The 18,988-nt window shown below is 37.0% G+C and overlaps 1 protein-coding gene across 4 annotated transcripts in view; it reads right to left on the bottom strand.

Annotated features, from left to right (window-relative positions):
• The window catches only part of BCAR3 (BCAR3 adaptor protein, NSP family member), a 119,839-nt gene that overhangs the window by 73,820 nt on the left and 27,031 nt on the right, over positions 1-18,988 (bottom strand). Inside the window, exons 1-3 of one of the 4 annotated variants that reach the window (XM_067300912.1) lie at positions 6,174-6,234; positions 5,389-5,508; positions 2,120-2,234 (exon numbers count right to left, since the gene is read on the bottom strand). The exons of 1 other annotated variant lie outside the window; for it this stretch is intronic. In XM_067300912.1, coding sequence (XP_067157013.1) covers positions 2,120-2,234; positions 5,389-5,475 — 202 coding nt within the window. In that variant the 5' untranslated portion in view covers positions 5,476-5,508; positions 6,174-6,234. Of the gene's footprint in view, positions 1-2,119; positions 2,235-5,388; positions 5,509-6,173; positions 6,235-18,988 lie in introns of those variants that run through there. 2 more of the 4 variants (XM_067300910.1, XM_013961345.2) reach the window with 2 other exon arrangements.

Raw genomic sequence — 18,988 nt, 5'->3', positions numbered from 1 at the left:
AACAAATACAATGCTATTGTTTAAAGCTCAAGTTAGCAGCAAACAGAATAATATATCTTTTGCTCTGTACTGGTTTACCATTTAGTAAGACAATAATATTTATTTAACCTAATGGAAGATTTAAAACATTGGATGTTCTGATGTTTGACTTCAGTACAGTTCAGTGCTGAAAAATAAGCGTTTTCAGCGTAACTGATTAAGCACTTTGCTGCTAGACACAGCACTCTGCCAAAGACAGCCACAAAACAAAAACATGCCATAATAGGCTGGAGACTAGATAACAGTCATTTGCCCCACTGAGAAAACAAAGCAGGCTGCAGGCAGCCCGGGCCGACGGCACTGATCTGCTCCGCAGCCTTCCCAGAATCCGGAATACAGCAGGTAAAGCCACCTTGGGTGTAAATATCCTGGTGTAAACAGAACCAGTCAGAGATTATAAGGTGGCTCTGTTTTCAAGCATATAATTCAATTATACACTTAATTGTTTCATTAGCCCAAACTGGAGAGTGAATGAAAATACTGAACACTAAGATATTTTTAAACATCCAGAAAAATATGAAGCACTGCTATTTTTATTAAAACTTAGCTTAAACTCCAGCACTTAACTGCCAAAAAAGAAACACATGGCATCATGCTTTACCTTGCAGGATATCTGACTGGAGGTCATAAAATACACATTCCAATTCAGAGATAAAATGCTTCACTCAAATTCAAATTCACTGAAATCACTGGAAGTACAGCAAGATTAGATTTAACCTGACATATCTGAAGCTGAACAACCTTAAATTGTAATTATATTAATAGAATTTGCAATGTTATATTCAGTTGATGGAACTGTTACATGAATATCTGTAAGTCAATTCACTGTGTGAATGACTGGTCGAGGGGTCCCTTCATCTGACAAATGCTCCAGTGAGAACAGTAATCTATTCTTCACTCCAGAAGCTGGAGGTTACAAAACCAAGTCCCCAAACCAAATGAAAACAGATTCTAATTGAAATATTTCCTAGTTTCACTGCAGTAATCAACTTGAATAACTTCCTAATTTGTTCAAAGGAGCAGGTACAAAAATGTCATATTTACATTCATACAAAAGTTAAACCAAGCAATTATAGGAAAAATTACATAATTGTTGAATCTATTTTGAACTCACCAGAAAATATTGAGAAAATATACCGATGTACTTGTACACAACTAGTTTTAGTTCACCGCATGTTAGTTTGTTCTAAAAAGTTAAAGTAGCTAAACAAATTTTATGAATATTTTATCTCGACTCAGGCTCTAAAAGTCTTTTCATCTTGACTGAGAGAAGGGAAAGGCAGGAATCTCAGCTCAGTAAAACATTGCTTCCTATGAAATTTGTGAAACCCTTAGGCACTGATATTTTAGAATTATTGGGCAGACTGCATAATAATCGTATCTTGTTATCTTGTTCACAATTCTCAAAATATCCTGTACAATGAGTCATAGTTGAATAATACCTTACTATATCCTTCCCCTCAGAACAGAACGGCTCACAGAGCTAGCATGCTCATTCCAACTGTCATGAGCCTGGCCTGAGCTGCATTTTGATTCTTAACTGAAAAAAGCATCATAAAAGCAACAAAAGATGTTCTGATCAAGTCTTAATTTATAGCTAAGCCCCAAATAGGAAAGGAGGGTAAGGATCGCCTGTGTAAGACACTCTTTCTCCCTCCTCACATGGGTGAGGCGGCACATGTACAACATTGCTTAGTTTTGACCTTTTGGTTTTGGTCTTTCCAAATGAGGAAGACAGATTCTTGACACAGTCTTCCATCAATTATGGTCTGTTACCATTACTTTATCTTGGTAAGCTGAAGACAGCAATAAAAAGTGAAATGAAAGCGGAGCCTTTTCTAATGACAAGTCCTAAAAAAAAGTATGTTATATATATATTTTTTAAAGACTGCTAACAGCTTAATGTTTAGCTATTCTTCTTACTGTCTATGTACAGTAACCCTGTGATTCTTATTCAGAACAGTATATTTGACAGAGCAGGCTGAATCAGAATATTAATTTATCTTATCTTTGTGACAGGAAAGCTCAGGCTGCCTTAACTCATTCTCTCAGCCTTTAGGAGACAATACAGAGATCTTACCTCTCTTTTTTTCTATTTCCTGAAGCAGCAGGATATTGGAAATGATGTGTGTTCGGTGGACTTGATTTCCAATTCCCATTTTCCTAAGATCAACCTCTGTAAGATGGAGTAGGTCCTGCAGCAAATGCCAGAGTAAGGAACATACTATACCTATCAGTCCAGGAGTAATTCAAATTTCCTTCAGACAAGTTTGCTGTTTCTGATACTGTAAGCTAAGTAACAGCGAGCACATGTTACATGAAATCCCTTGGTAGTGATAAGCTATGTCAATAAAGAGATGAAGCATTTTTCTTTAAAACACATTCATTGTCTCTAAATTTTTCTCAAAGCAAAACTGGTCAAGATAGCCGGAGAGTTTCTAAAAACTAAGACTCCTTTGAATAAACCCCCAGAACTGCTAATATGCTAATTGCACTAAGCTCATGAAGGAAGATGCATCTCAGAGTGAACAATAATATTAGAAGGGAAGGTTTTGGATTATCAAGAGACTACTTAATGTAATTAATAGACAGCACGGGTTGTGACCCTGTTTTGAGTAACATGAAGTTCCCATTAATGTATTTTAGATAATCAAAACTGAACTGTTCTCTTTTCTTTCCCCTTCTCTCTACTAAATCTTTACTAGCTTATTCCCCAAATAAGCTGCTGAGTAATTCAAGACATTATTTATAAGTATGTACAGAATTTCTATTTAATGTTAACATCTTTCAGAGTAAAAAGAAAACATATTCAAAATAGAAAATTTAGGATCAAATGCATTTCTTCTCATTTTAACTCTTCTGTATTTTGTCTGTAAATCAGATAAAGACAGTTCTATAGAACATACTCCATTTTGTTACAGGAAGGTGGTACTCAGAAAAGTGGTCTTTTTATGGAGCTTCAACAGCTGGGGCCTAGGACCATAAAGTACAGATCACATTATTACAGTGTATAATAGTGAAGATGACTGACACAGAATTCCTATTTAAGTTGAGCCAGTTTCAGAAATTGTCATTTCTAAATCTTGCTTTTAAACTAAAACCAGTGCAAATGCATAACATGCTTGGTTTTAGGCTGAGTAGTCCTCTAATTGCTGAGAGCCTCCATTTTTTGTGTCACTACCTAAGGCTGTTTTAGATGCTGTGAGGGAAGATCTAGCTCTATGTTTGAAAATGTAATATTAAGTGTTTCCTAAATGATACATCATATGTATCCAGTGACACAAAAGAAGCGAGATGAACAGTTATTCTTATGTCTTTCTTCGTTAACTCAAATTAAAATTAATACTAATGATGAATTCTCAGTTCAGTAGAAAGGATTTTTAAACTTTGGCAACAGTGATGGAGGCCCCCTCCCCTTCCCTCAGAACCCCCCCCTAAAATGGTCCAAACACACACAAACAAATAGAAATGTGATATGCCTGCTCTTCAAACTTTAGCAAAAATATTTTAAGGAGAATCACAAAAAGGGTTGGTGTTAAGTCCAGCACTGAACAGCACACACTCAGGATAACACAGTCGGAGCTTCTATAGAAGCATTTTGAGCTTTTTTTTAGTAGCTTTAAAGAAACTGCTACATTTTTGCAGCAGAGAACAATAATATGTGAAAATTTTATTTGTCAGTGAGAAGAATGAAGCAAGAAAGCTTCAAGGTAGGAGACTCAAGATCATAAACAACACTTTCTGATCTTGAACTGGCTAGAGCAGCCACGCTCTACTACATGCTTCTACTGCCATGAATTTACTACTTATCTAAGAATAATTTAATTCAAGAAACTGTGCATCACTTTCCTCAGCAAAATGGATATAATCATACCTTCTACTGTAGAGCTAAAAATCCCAATGTAAACAGTTATTAGTATTTTTTTTTTTTTTTTAAGGTAGAAATCATCAAAGGCAACTACTTAGACTTCCAAGAACTTAGAAACTCAGTTCAACGTGATTCTTAAGCGTGTTAGTAAGTAGGTGAAGTCTCAGTAAGTCAGGCATTTTCTTAAAGTTATGATTCAGGAAAGGATTCAGTTTGGCTGAGGAACTGAGAAATGATATAACAACTGTCCATGGAACAAATTCTACAGAAATTGCAGAACTGAAAGACTGATTTGTGGCCCTGAACTTAAAAAGAGTTCATTGTATTCAAAATGATGCACTAAGCCTATTTCTAAGTTTTGTGCTTCAGCAAAAACTTTTTTAAGCTAGCTTTCAGGCCCATTAAAGCTGTAAGCTATTTTTGCTGCAAGTTTTTTTCAGTTTGCTATCAACTCAGCTGTCACAAAGATCTATTTAACCATCTTTTGTGTTACAAAGGTAGTGTGAATCACATAATAAAATTTTTCAATGTGCTTCTAAGTTTTATTGACTGAGTCCATTTTGGAACGCAGAAATGTCCTTTTCCTTGTTGTGACAAATTCTGCATTATATTTGAAATCCTTTTATCTTTATTCTGCTTGGATTATAAGATTACCTTGACACTCATGTGCTGACACCAGCAGCACATATGTGACACAGAAGCCAATTTTAATTAAACGTTATTGCCACTTTATGAAACTTTGATTAGGGACAAAAAATGGTTAAAAAATTAAGTTGCTTGTAAATGAATCCAAGGATATTTTGAGTTGATGAGAATACTTAGTTATATTTTCTATATTTGTTTTCTAAATTAGGAGTACTGAGAGACAGAATTAAAACATGTCAAAAGTAGTATTTAACTGATGATATTCTATGTGTATGCCAGTAAGTCTATACATCCATAATAAGGACTGAAATTACAAAATGGACAATAAAGAGGAAAGTCTCATTTTGACCAAGTAAAACCCGTGGGGAAAGGCCTTAAGAATTTCTAAATAAATTTCTAGGGATCTTCAAGATTACCGATGTAAAGTTCTACTGTAATGTGGTACTTGTTCAATAGTGAAGACTACTTTTAGCCACATAATATCCATCTACCTATAAAAACTACATATAACAATTAACATGTGACATTAAATTATCTATGTGTTCTTGCTCTGATAAACATACCCGTTAGTTACAATCTGAGACAGCCCTGATTGATATAAGACAAGCAGCATTAGAAAGCATAAAAAGCTCATTTTATCTAGCTCACTGGCTAAGTGACTGTATTTTACTGAGTGCTAGCACACAGTTACAAAATGCATTGGTTTTATTTTCCCCTTTCCTAAGACAAAAGCAAAGTATCAGCCTTTAGTTTTTTGCTCCAACATTAAGCTGTTTTATAACAGACTGTGGTCTTGAGATTTTCTGAACAATTTTACTGAAAAAGCCAGTTCTTACCTCTACGCCATCATACTGTTCAAAGAGCGTGCAATATTCTGGGAGACCAAGCTGGGTCAGCCAGTTAGGAATGGGTAGATGCTTCATTATGTTTTCCCTCACCTCACAATGTCATTGACTCTGAAAGAAACCAAGAACAAACCCCACAAACCTCCGTTACAATATTATTGCTTATGAATATTAAATGACTCAACATCTCAGAGAGCACTTAATAGCATGTAAGTTCTGCCATTATACCCAAAGAAATGAAGACTTTCTTGGCCATTTTGTAATAGGTAGGTAAAGATTACTTTATGATGTCTGAGGATCTTAATTCACCATAACCAAAATCAGTGGAAACACGACAACAATTTATGCCAGCTGAGAATCCATGTTTGGTTTACAATTAATTCGTACAAACCAAGAATGTTGAAGACTGTTTTGTTTAGCTCTCATGACTAAATTAATCTTTCAGAAAATGAATGGAGTCCCTCAGTGCTATGGTATCAGTTAAAAATGTTCAGCCTTTGTATTCATGGAGAATGTTCCTCAATATGCTCATTCATTGGTAATACCATTCCTCCCAAACATGTAACATATATGAGAAAATGTACACAATGAAGAGAAATAGCAAAAGCAGCAGTGATATTCATGGGAATGTGAAGAAAGTGAATGAAACTGCATGTTCTGTGAAGTCCTCCACATAAAAAGCATTCTGTGGCGGGTGTTTGTCCAAGATGTGAACACAGCTAAAGTCAACCCATTACGGAGTACATCTATAATGTAAGTAACTGAGAGATTACTACATTTGGTCTCCATCGTGATGTTGTCTGAGCTTGAGTTATCCGTGAATAGGCCTATTTTTGTCACTTTTCCTCCTTTTCTCCAACTGCTAAAATGAAATAAAAGATAGACATTAAAACATTAAATATTCTCCCAACATCAGTGCTCCATGTGAGCATCTATAATACTTACAGCTTTGAAAGAATTACTCCGAGTTTGTGGAGAGCTTTCCATTGGCAAGTTTGAGCATGTCATAAATTCAAGAAGGCCCAATTCTAAATCTATGACTCGTGATCTGAAAATTTCATATCAGAGCACTGACGCCAGAAACAGGAATTACTCATGTTCAGACATGTAGTATTTCAGTCTTACATTTTTTGTACTTTTTTTTCATTTTAAGATTTTCTCTCTCTCATACATTGTTCAAGAACAGTACTTGCTCATTAGCTCTGTAGAAACTAACTGGAATTATGACTTTGCAGCAACAAACCACTTGTTCCAGCATGTCTATCTACTCTGAACACATAACAAGAAGTTGCCCACAGGCTGATGTGTTACGGTCAGCAAAGAACCATTATTGCTTTCTGTCAGACAGAATTAGTTAGCTGTTTAGCATTGTTATAATTCTTGGAACACCAGAAAAGTGCTGAAGCTGCTTCTTCTTCTTCTTCTTTTTAAAATACAAGCTGCCAAAAAGATTGTTCCAGAAAAAAGGCAACCAATAATAGAAATATCACCTGTGTTAATGTACAATACATTCCTAGAAATATCTAAAAAGCATTTCCATTAGAAAAAGCATCTTTAGAAGCCACAGAACATTTTGGACCAAACATTATTTTGGAAGCCACTAAGAATTTCACCTCAGCACTCAACCTTGGAAACTAGTCAAAAGGGTTACATTTCAAAGTCAGCAATACCATTATGTTGCGAAGGCCTAACCTGGAACTCGCTCACTTCACGGACCATTAAAGAACAAACTCGTTAACTTTCAAATCACATTGTGAAATCCTGCTATCCTCCACCTGGATAGACCATTATATTGCACATATCATTTGCTCCATTGCATTTTTTTTATTATTGTGAAAATATCGCAGGCCATGGCTGGCAATTTAGTAATGCACCAAAAGAATGGTGGTATTATAGTAACAATTGAAGAGCATCTTAAGGAGTAACATCGATCAGAAAGTCTCAGCACTTACTGAGCACACCGCAAAGAATTTCTCTGCAGAATGTTATGGCCACAGAGAACATTCCCATGCGAGGGGAAGACAAGCTCAGCCGGCTCCGCTGAAATCTGCCATTTATTGCTTTGCTTTAAGAGGGTACTTTCAGGCTGCAAGATGGTCAGCATGAAAGGCACAGGATTTTCAAGGAGGTAAAAGAAAAACATAGCTAGCTGGTTAAGACGCTGGTAAACCAGTGGACAAATAGCTCCTTTCTGGTTCATCCACTTCTGCTAATCCGGATACAGACTGAATTTTGCTCTCAAAAAGGAATCTGTCTTCAAAACCGTTTAACAACCTAACTTAGAACATATTTTGTAAGACTGCCAATTTTATATTTCATTTTGAATATTTAGTTTGCATGCTAATACACAGCAGTTAAAAATATCTGCAAGAATTGGTGAAGAGTCGCTGTACTTTTCATTCCAGAACAAAGAGAAATTTAGCACTAAGCATGAAAGGAATCCCGGAATTTCTGCAGAACAAAATGCTCCTTAAACAATATAGTGATAAATAATGGCTATCTAATCTCACTTGGCCAGCTGCGTTTGCTTTGTTATTAATTTATACCAAAGAGGAGGAAAAAAAATCAAAGGAAATTCAAGTGCAAGCAGAAAATGACATGGTAACTTATGACAAGATACTAAAAGACACTATTTTCAATATACTGCATTTACATCTTTGAATATGATTATTTTATGGAGTACTTTCATATGCTATTGAGTCTTTGTTGAAGCCTGTGTAGATTTTTCCCTACTCTTTCGATGAGCATTTTTTTCCTATGGAAAAAAAAAAAAATCCCCTCTCCCCCACAAGCAGATAACTAGCTGCCTTTCTGATCCTTCTGCTCCCAGCAGTTTTGATGAAGAAAAACACCACAAGCATTAACTCAAACAGCTCTTGTTTACCAATCCATTGTTGATTGGGCAGAGGGTACAACCTAGTGGTCAGGACATGAGAGAGAGTTTCAGTGTGTGACCAAGGTAAAACAGGATTACAAATAAACTAAAAGAAAATGCCTGTGGAAAAGATCCTAAATGCATCATTATGAGAACTGGTTTTAGGCTGAGGGAGTTTACTATTATTCTTCTACTTTAAATAATTTATTTTCATTTCTGAAAATAGGATTAACTCTTGCTGAGGGTAGGTAATGCCAGCATTTTTTACTATCCAAAATATGATTACAAACACACTGGTAAGATATGTGGCAGATGTGGAGCACACACTTTTCCCACTGAGAAATGCATGTCCAATAACCAGAGGACAGGAAGGAAACAAAAATGTAAGACAACATGTGTTGGAGGGAGTTGTGGGATCTCTGTTCTCTTTCCCTATCCTAAAAACTGACTTTCTGTATATCTGAGGTTTCCTGTAATAAAGAGATCATTAGAAGTTTACTTAGGTCATCCGGTTTTTATGAGATGAAGTCATGGTTGCTCCATGGCTTGCTTCTATTTATTCAGCAAGAGTTTTTCCTCTGTTCTGCAGCTGTACAGAAATCTACTAGTTATTATTTAACAAGCTCATGAGTGAAATTTAGTAAAAGGATAGTATTTTGAAATACACACACACATAAGGTCTTTCAGTACTGCCCACATCCTATATACAATTTCGAAATTTTACATCAAATTAAAAAATTCAAGTTCAATCTGGGTTTGTAGAGTTCTGTTTCTGAACACTGGCTATGCAGAGGCCTGTAGGAAATGAAGCTGCCATCAGAGTAATCCAGTGGGGAATTTCTCTCCGAGGTAGCAAGAAGAACGAGGAGGTTCCTAGAGTGGCATTCTACTCTACTGAACCGAACTTAGCTTTCACTTTCTGCCTGTTTTTCTGTAATATCTTTAAAACATTTGAACAGTTGTAGTCATACATATTGGACCATAATTGAAGTAAAAGCAGAGTGAAGGGTGCTTTATGTGCAACTTTTAAATGTAACTGCTTATATTCTAATGCCAATAATATATTGTATGCCGATAACTTATTAGTTTTCTTCTTTCCTCCATCACAATAATCCAGGACTATCAAAGGATGCTGCTGATGATTTTGTCTTGCTATACTCCAGGTACAAGGCCCTCTGTTTGCCTCAGGCCTCCCAATGAAGTACTAAGTAATAACAGTGACCAAAGGTTTGTTTTCTTTGCTGCTCACACCATAACTATTTATGCTTAATTACGCAATTTAGACAGTTATTTCTTGAATGTTCCATTGTAACTCATGTTCCAATGGCAGAAAGTTTTTGCAAACTGAGAAAACCTTGAAAAAGGAATTATACAGATTTTCTTCTTAGCGTACCTCACTAGAGTAATTTATATAAAGCATTGTGACCAACAGCTTCAGAAAAGTTTGACAGCATTAGTTTAGGTACAAACAGTTACTTATCATGAAAAAACACTTGTAATGAATCCAAACTCTCAGACTCTCATAATTAAAAGCTACACCACTGGGGAGGGAAAAAAAAAAGTAGTTCAGAAGTCAGGGTATGTGTGGTGACTCTGATCTTCAATTTAAAGAACAAACAGGTATGTGGGGTCTGGGATTACAGTCGATTTCAATTTGCAGAAAGAAACAAAGAATAAGGCCTAAAAAATCCAATCTGTTAGCACCTCTTTCATTAAAATACATGGTTTGCCTTTAACAATTAAAAACATATATAGCCCTCCCAGTTTGCAATTGCAGGTAAAGCAGCATGAAGTACCTGAGTGATTCAAAAGAACAATGTTCTAACATTCCTTGTCTACCAGTAGAAATAGAGTAAACAGCAATGATAAACATCCTTAATCCCAGAGCATAACATATCCAATTAGAAATTTCCTCTTGAATGCAGTGGAGTGAAAAACTAGAATGGCTGGAAGTGGTCCTCATCCTCATGATGCCTCCTCTGAGAGATTTTACAATCTTAATACAAAAAACCTGCCTCTTCTTTTGCAGCCAAGATCATGTTTTCTATTTCTCCTCCCCCATCTTTACAAAATTTGCCAAGTGGAAAGCATGTTGTCAGTAGTACAGTTTAAGACAACAGTATGTCTTGGAAAAATCTCAGAAGCTGACTGTTTTTTTAAAGAAATATTAAATGCAGAGTGGCGAAGTCAGAAGACATCAGTCAATGACCCAAAGCATGTTTCATGTCTATGGCAGTGATAACCCATTCATGAGAAAGGTAACCTCTTTCTCCAGGATTTGTGAACACATTAACAGTGAACTGCCAGTGTCCACCAGCCTTGTTCTGCTAGCACATTGCCTTAAATTAAAAGTTGCAGAGATTTCCTAGTTAGGAATTGAGCACGGTTCTAGTCTAATAAAGCTATAGATCGGTAATGAACTGATCAGAAATAATGTATTATGAAGCCATCCCCATCTTGTAGCAAAAAGGGAAGAGCATGTGCAAGACAGGGCAAGAGACAGAAGCATCAGAAATACCTGAAAAGCAATCCATCAGCTGAAGCAAAATGTCGGACACTGATCAAATAAATATTGGCACAGTGCAGTAGACAGTCCAGAGAAAGCACTTTTGGAGCCAAGGACTGTGGCTGAAAGGAGGGGGAAACTATGACTAATTAGACTGTTACCCCTACTGTATTAATCCTCTTGTACTCTGAGAACTGGAACTTGGTACATTGTATATAAATTTGATATCAAAGATACGCTATCACCAGTTTCTTCTTCAAACTGGAATAATATGCAAAACCTTCAAGTTTCAGTTAACCCTGAATGAAAAGGAATTATAGGTGACAACTACTCATCATGTAAAAATTACTACATTCAGACTCCATCTCCAGACCTCCATCAATAAACATCTTACAAGGGAAGAACTACCTACCTACGAAAATGCCACAGCCAGGCATGCGCTCTAAACACAAACTGCATGCAGATGGCATGCAGGGTGGGAGGGGAAAGAGAAGGCGTAAGAACATCATGTGAAACAATGTGATCATTGATGGTGGTTTAACAAAAGAAAACAAAGAAAAAAACAATCACAGTAGTACCTCTGATAAATACCTGTTATAACATGTAGAGAATATACAAGAAGAGGAAAGATGTGGAGAGAAAAAAAAGGTGATCCTATTATTTTAGTTAGGACAGCATAAAGACATGCAATTTAAGTTCATAAAAATCTGTGGCCTAGTAAAATGAAATATGTATTTAATTCTCTTAGAAACCAATTACATCCATACAGTTTGAAAACATACTTTGCACCTGCTAATGCCTTCTGCACTTCGTGAATCAGCTTTTGACATACAACTATTCTCAGCATCATGTAAGCATGCACAGAGGTCAAACAATAATAAAAGAGCCAAGCTGGTATCACAGCATTGGTAAAGGAGAAAATATGAGGCCAAGTTATTTCCATAGGGAAGCATGTGAAGGAAGTGGAAGAGAAAAATGAATAAATCTCAGAAAAATTTGGAAGAATACAGAAGGGACAAAAATGCATTAGCCAGTAAGCTTGTAACTCCAGTAAGCTTGATCACAGTAGGAACATAAGGAATCTAATTAGATGATCCCTATTAGTGTTGTCTATACTATAGAAAGGAAAAAAAACATGCAGTCTTATGATTAAAATATCTATAAAATGAAGGCAGTTGGCAAAACAGCATAGGCAACAGTAATTAGCAATTTCTGAAATATCTGCTAAGCCACACATCTAATGTGCTTACTTTCTTCATTTTAGTAATCTCATACTGTGCTGGGAGTGATTAACTGAAGAAGAGAATAAAAGAAAGAGAAGGACAAATTTTTGAATATGAAACTTCAGTTCTGGCAAGTATTATATAGTGCTAGCAAGGTGATATCTGCAGTTAACTTGATTGTAATATCTAAGTTTTTCATAAATAGAATCACACAGCTGAATTTTCATCAACATCCAATTTATACTTTCTCCACTGTATTATTTATAGAATACAATTAAATAAATGCAGTGGTGATTTTTATTGAAACAAAAGAAAGTAATGAGAACTTTCCTTTTAGATATCTGAATTTAAAAAGATACAAAGACTGCTAATGACATTCCTGTGCAATGAACCACATGGGCTATTTAAAATAAATACATTTGTTTGTACAGGGAATGCAAACAAATACCTAAAGTTTTATGTAATTTTGGTTAAGCTGGTAGAGAGTAAACGAGGCGACAGTTATCCTAAGCAGCATGTGTCCAAGCAAATAAATTAGACCATTCCAAAGATTCTACTCATTTGTAGAATGCACACCATGCTGCTGGCAGTATACAATAATTATGCATATAAACTGTGCTAAAATACTGTTAGGTTGTACAGCAAATTCTCAAAAATTTAGAAATAAATATGCATTTGCAATTTTGCTTTCTTCTGTGTTGAAGAGGCAAATAACAGATTTTTCGCTTTAGCAAATAATTCAAAAAATTTGCATAAGAAAAATTTTTTGGATAAAAAACAAAAAAACCAAGGTCTTTGGCTACTTTTTTGTTGTTTTTGTTTAAATTTGTTTGTTTTTTTTCCTCTGCCCAGTCCTCATTAAAATTAATTCAACTGAAGCTTGGAATGTAACAAAAAACTCAGGAATTAACATAAAAACTGGTATTTACTTGTACTGTCCATATCTAATATGGTAATTTGTTGCCCACAAATGTGTTAATATCTTGTCTACACCAGATGTGCGCTTACTATATTGTAAGATACAATTTATTAGATTAATTATTTTGGTGACATTTTTAAAAACTGCTATGGTTCAGTTCAAGCTACTGCTGTGCTAGCAAACTGCTGGAGAACAATTTTTCAGCTCTACCTAGCATTTAGTGACTGTGCTTTCCAGGCATGTGAACAAGAGCTGTAAGAATGGAGAGAGAACTGATGAGTCATGTATTTCGATTCCAAAGGAATGTCTAAACAGCGCTTTGGTTTTCTGCGTTCAGCTATTGGCACCCTCCTGCCAGCAGCCGCCTTCCGCGGCGGCGAGGCTCGGCAGGCAGCCCTGCGGCAGGCAGCCCTGCGGCAGGCAGCCCTGCGGCAGGCAGCCCTGCGGCAGGCAGCCCTGCGGCAGGCAGCCCTGCTCCCGCCGCCGCCAGCTGGGGGTGTCTGCCCTGCCCTGGTTTCTCTGCTGCGCCAGCGCTAGCATGTGCATGGCCACACAGTGAGGGGAGGTGATCTGACAGAGAAAATAACCCAAAGAAAAGGGCTGTTCTTTCAAGTCAGATCAGGTCTCCGATTTCCTTCACGGTGCAGCCACACAAAAGCTCGTGCTGGCAGAAGGCCTGTAGCGACGTGGAAGCGGCCACACGTAAAGGTGCCACTGGGGCACCAAAGCTGAGCTACTGCTCCTCTCAGGCTCGGCTGCTGCAGGGTACGGACTCCTCCTCCATTCCAGATCACAGGCTGCGTATAAACATTCACCCTTTTAATCCATCCTGGACTGTGCAATAAAGCAAACAAGGCACAGACTTTCCTATTTCTGCCAACTGGGTTGTGGAGACAGTAACTGCAGGAGAGGGAGCGGGCAGGCAGCTGAGGAGCGGCAGTGTTTTAAGTCACAGTAGCTGCTCGATGCAGTGCAGAAGTCAAGCCCTTTTAGACAAGGGAAATAGTAAAGCTGCATGGAAAATTTCAGTTCTGGTTTGTGACATCTGACAGGCTTAAACATTTGTTTTCTTTGGTCTCGAACAGTCCAAAAGTCTTTCAAACATAAGCTGAAATGTCTCAAGCAGTCTCTCTTAATGAAAGGTCAGACTTGATTCAGATCTGTCTCCTTCTCCCATGGGAGTCTATGCAGAGGCCCTATTTCTGAAAAACTGTCAAAATACACATTTTGCTATGATATATCATTATTTGATGAAAAGAGATGAGTACTGGAAAATGTTACGAAAAACAAAGTAAAACTGTATACCACGAAGTTTACCGCAGTTCTGCAATACTTAGGTGGCAAACAGATCAAAGGAAGCACTTAAATCTGAGCCACAGCTATATTATATTGAATTTAAAATATGAACGAAAGCATGTCTCATTAGAACTTCTAAAAAACCCTATTTTTAAGTTATAATCGGTATTTACAACCTAAGCATTAAACAAAAACCACCTAAACAAAAAATCATAGGACTGCGTATATATGAAATTTAAAATTTTCCCTCTCTTGCCTCTTTCTTGTGCTTTCTAGCCATGCTGGTATTTCATTTCAAGTTTTTCTCCTATGACCATTAAAACAGACTTTAGAAGTCTCAAATTCTCAAGTAAACAATATTCTATGCAAAACATGAAATTCAAAATAAATTTTAATCTGTAGGAAATGCACTAAATTTTTGCCCTAAATGCAAATGGCAAACATTTGTTTGCTCTTAAGATAACACATGCTGTAAATTTCCCTTCATATTTATATGGATACAATTTAGCAATAAGTTCCACAAGCCAGTCAGATATAGGTTAATTTTATAGATATTTTACTCTGTAACTATAAGTAATTACATTTTGATCAAATGAGCTATATAACTCAAGCGCACCAAGCCTGACACTCTTATAGTGTAAGCATATGATGACAACTCCTCCTAGTGGAAGCACATCTGATATGGTAAAATTCTTCTTCAAAAAGAATGCAGATTTCCTAGGTAAATACAAAGCTTATGCTGGTGCTGGCTAGGTCTGCATTTTTTCTGCCCTCGTAACTGATTTAAACTAGACTAATACAACTTTTCAGTACTCTGGAAATGCATCAGTGAGATTCTAAGGAGGATGAAAATCACTGCACTTTAAAGTTCCTTTTGCTGCTACCATAGCATAGCATGGTTTATTTATACATGTAAATAAGAATCGGGCTTTAAATGAATTCAAAGTAATTGTTCACTGTAGAGCCCTGTCTCACCACTGGCCCTTACAACTTTGGGCCAGGCTGATGTGAGGTAACTTGCGCATACTGTGAACAGCGGAGCTCTGCTGATCCACTCTCGCGGGAGCAGCCCTCTGCAGCTGCGTTTTGCTTTCCCTCTCACTCCTATGTCACACCAGCTGTGTTCCAGGAACAGTTTCCATGTGAATGAATCCCCTGCATTTATCTGAACAGACTGCCCTGCTCAACCAATTCCGTCTCCAAGGGCTCAAACCATCACAGACATTAAATATGCTCTTCAGCCTGCACCTCGAGGAGTGTTTTTTGCAATAGCTCAGAGTAGGCAGAGCTAGTACAAGAGCTAGTTTACAAGTAAGAATATGCAGTATCACATAACGTACTGAGCAGACTACCAATACTCTCATTCATTTAATTTAGTCCCCCATTTACTCTGTGCTTCCTTGTTCAAATCATTGTTTTAAGCTTAGCAATCAAGGTAACTTTGCAAAAATTTTGACCAATTGTTGTGAAGGACTTAAGGATACTGAATTCTTGGGGGAGGGAGGTCTAGTGTGAACTAGGCACCCAAACTGCTAACCCAAATTTTTAGTTCAGCATGACAATTAGTAAATCCATTACAGACTCTACAGAAACAAACACAAAACATTACTCAACTTGTACATGTTGTTCTGGACAGTGTTGATGTAAAGATAAAGAGTCTACAAAGTACCAGCCAGGACTTAAATATATGTGACTCAGCAGCTACACAGCAGATGAAGATTATCATTTCTAGTTAATTACAATTCAGTTATATGGAATATATCTGACTTTCTTCTTGTGATACAGTTCTGTTTTCCAAACATTTCACGAACAGTACCACAAGCACTCTGAGTTACTTTAAACTTATGCCAGACTTCAGACCAGGTATTGTCAGTCGGTAGGTAGCCAATTCCTAACACCAATAGTATACAAGAAAAAAATTGTGCATAAAGAATGGTTTATCATTTTTAAATTAATGTTTATGGAAGGCATAGACTAACTATCCTTCATTTACCTTCCTTATAGAACAGAAATGCAACTTGCTTCACTTCATCACATCAACATATTTCCAGTTATTAACTAGAAGCACTAGAACAGAAGCGCTTTTTCACGCAACTCTCAGTCCGATTGGGGAACATATTGCCACAGATGTTCCGGGTAGCAAAAATATAAATAATTTTATATTAGCATAAATAAATAAAAATAAACTAAAATAAATTAAAAGACAATTTATGCAGGAAAAACAAAAAGAAAATCAAGAACTGTTTAACACAAAGATGCAGATACAACCACAATCTCAGAAAACCCTTAAGCCATGAATTACCAAAAGCTGTGGTGGCATCTTAGGGCAATAAGCAATAATAATCTATATTTCTGTTCTTACACTATTTTTATAAGCATAAACTTGTACTGTGAAGATACTGATAAACTTTTGGTCTCATTCCATACAGATGTTCTTAAATTTAACTCGGAGCGCTAATCTGGCACAAACCTATCTGCCAGTGCACATTTGTTCAAAGAATTTTGAAAGCATCACCGTGCTCTTGCAGAATTTGACAATACTTGATCTAGCATATCTGCAGTGCCCTAAGTTTATGCCCACAGTAGTTATTGTCCGTCTTCCTACAATTGGTGTAAGGTTACCATGAATACCGTACTGTGTATGCTTGTTGATTAACGGAAACGGCAAATGTGCATTCTTGATACACATCGAATTTGCCCTGGCATATGATCTGACAGTAATCAGCTGATCTAGTATTAACGAACATATCATCTCACCAGAACAGAGTAGTACAAATCTCCAAATCTGTTCAGTACATGTATCTTAGCAGACATCTTGAAGACTGAGTCTAATTATAACAGTATTTTTGTGGTGCAGATTCTATTTAGGAAAATAAATAGAACTAACATCACAAATCACTTCACTAGGAGGTATTGATCACTACAGTCCAGCAAGTCTTTCCTCTTTCTGTATATCTGCATGGTCTTTTGTAGGCAGATGGGAATTCACTCGACCTGCAGCTGAAGCCAACCAGTAGCAGCACAAATGTTAGTGCAATACGGAGCTTGAGTCAAGACGCACTGTTGGAAAGACTGCACAGCTTCCTCTCAGCTTGAAGCACAGCCAGGGCCTATTATGCGCCTAACAGTAGCAGACTGTAAATGCATATGCCATATAGTCAGAAATCTGGTTAAAGCTGGCATGCTAAGCTCTCTGTGGGGAAAGGGGCTCAAGAGAAAAATTATAGCTGTGATTCCGAGTTACTGTTTTATTGTGGTCTGATCAAATTTAAGATGCCCTAGTGTTGCTCCTTTCAATTCCTCATCTCTATCAGCCCAGAAGTTACTAATCTCCCCTGTGCCAGTTCTACTGCTTGTGTGGTCAAACTCTAAACTAGGTACATGAAATGGTCCTATCTTTGGGGGGGGGGGGGGAAGCAAACAACTCCAAAGTGTGCATTTTTTAAATGTGCAGATCCAAGACCACTCAAACAGTTAAAGAGACTTTCTCAAGCTGCTCTTTAGTTACTACTGCAATAGCCTTCTGAAACACTTTCTTGCAGAATAGGTCCTGCTCCACCTCTTCTACCTGGCTGTATGGGAAGGAAAAAGTAGGCCTGCAGTATTGAACTCCCCATGCTCTTCAACATCCTGGGCATTTTTAGTAAGACAGCTCATACACAATATTTGATTTTATACACACAAAACTCATAAATCAGGCTCCACAATTTAATAACAATACATATGTTCTTATTTGTCTTCTGGTGTTTGAATTTCCCTGGTAAATTTAGGTCTTTTTTTCAAGTTGCTCTCTAAAGATAATGTAACTTTTTTTAAAAGGCTGAGATTTTCACATGATCAATTAACTCCAGAAACTGGATGCTATGTAATCTGTCACCTTAGACTTGTGATAAAAATCAAACTGACAGCACTACAAGTAACAAAGGAAAGCATATGTGTGTGTTTGCTAAATTATGGCTAATGGACCAACACGTGCTCTTTTTTCAAATGGTGGCTATAAGACATTATGTCCCGCTGTTGCAGTTTATTGCCCTGTAACAGAAGAAAGCAGGATTGTGTAGGCACTCCTCACATGCTCCAGTGCTAAATCTATCACTTTAGCTTAAGTCGCTGATAAAAGTGGTTTGAGCAAACCTGGCTGATTTTGCATTGAAATGAGAACAAAAGTCTCAACTTTTTATCTGAGCTTGTTTTCTCCTTTTCTACAGCAGCCTACTAGTCCTGGGCCTCTCCATTCCACGAGCGGCCCTCGCTCTCGCATGCACGTGCTCTTACTGTTCGGCTGCCCAAGCCTCTGAACTGTGTAGTTAGCAATCTGTATCATCCCTTCTTCCTCCCTTTTCTCTCTCCTTCTCACTCCTCACCACTAGGCTGGTACCCCAAGCTTCAAAGCCATGCCAGGTCTGTGCCCCAGCCTCCTGTGCGCTCATTTGTGTTGACTTTTATTTTGCAATTTTAAGCACAACCCATAATGTAAACTATTTCTATTCATTTAAATAATGAATTAAGAGGAAAATGCACCTGCTAAAACATTTCATATTGATTACTCACACAGATTGGAACTGTTCCAGTTATGCACTGAATCACACAAAACCAACAAACAGAATCCTAGTAACAAAATATACTTAATAGTAAGATAAAAAAACATGAAAAATGTATTCCTGCTAAGCCATGGTCCTTTAACTTTAATGTAAGAGGCTTATTTTGTAACTTTTTATGATAAACTAAATTACTTTGAAATAAAAATAATTTTTCCTTATAAAATACAGCAA

This window comes from Apteryx mantelli, chromosome 8 (genome assembly GCF_036417845.1).
Source record: "Apteryx mantelli isolate bAptMan1 chromosome 8, bAptMan1.hap1, whole genome shotgun sequence".
In the NCBI taxonomy this organism is placed as follows: Eukaryota; Metazoa; Chordata; class Aves; order Apterygiformes; family Apterygidae; genus Apteryx; species Apteryx mantelli.
The sequence above is the reverse complement of the archived record's forward strand: the minus strand, read 5'-3'. Positions and strand labels throughout refer to the sequence as shown.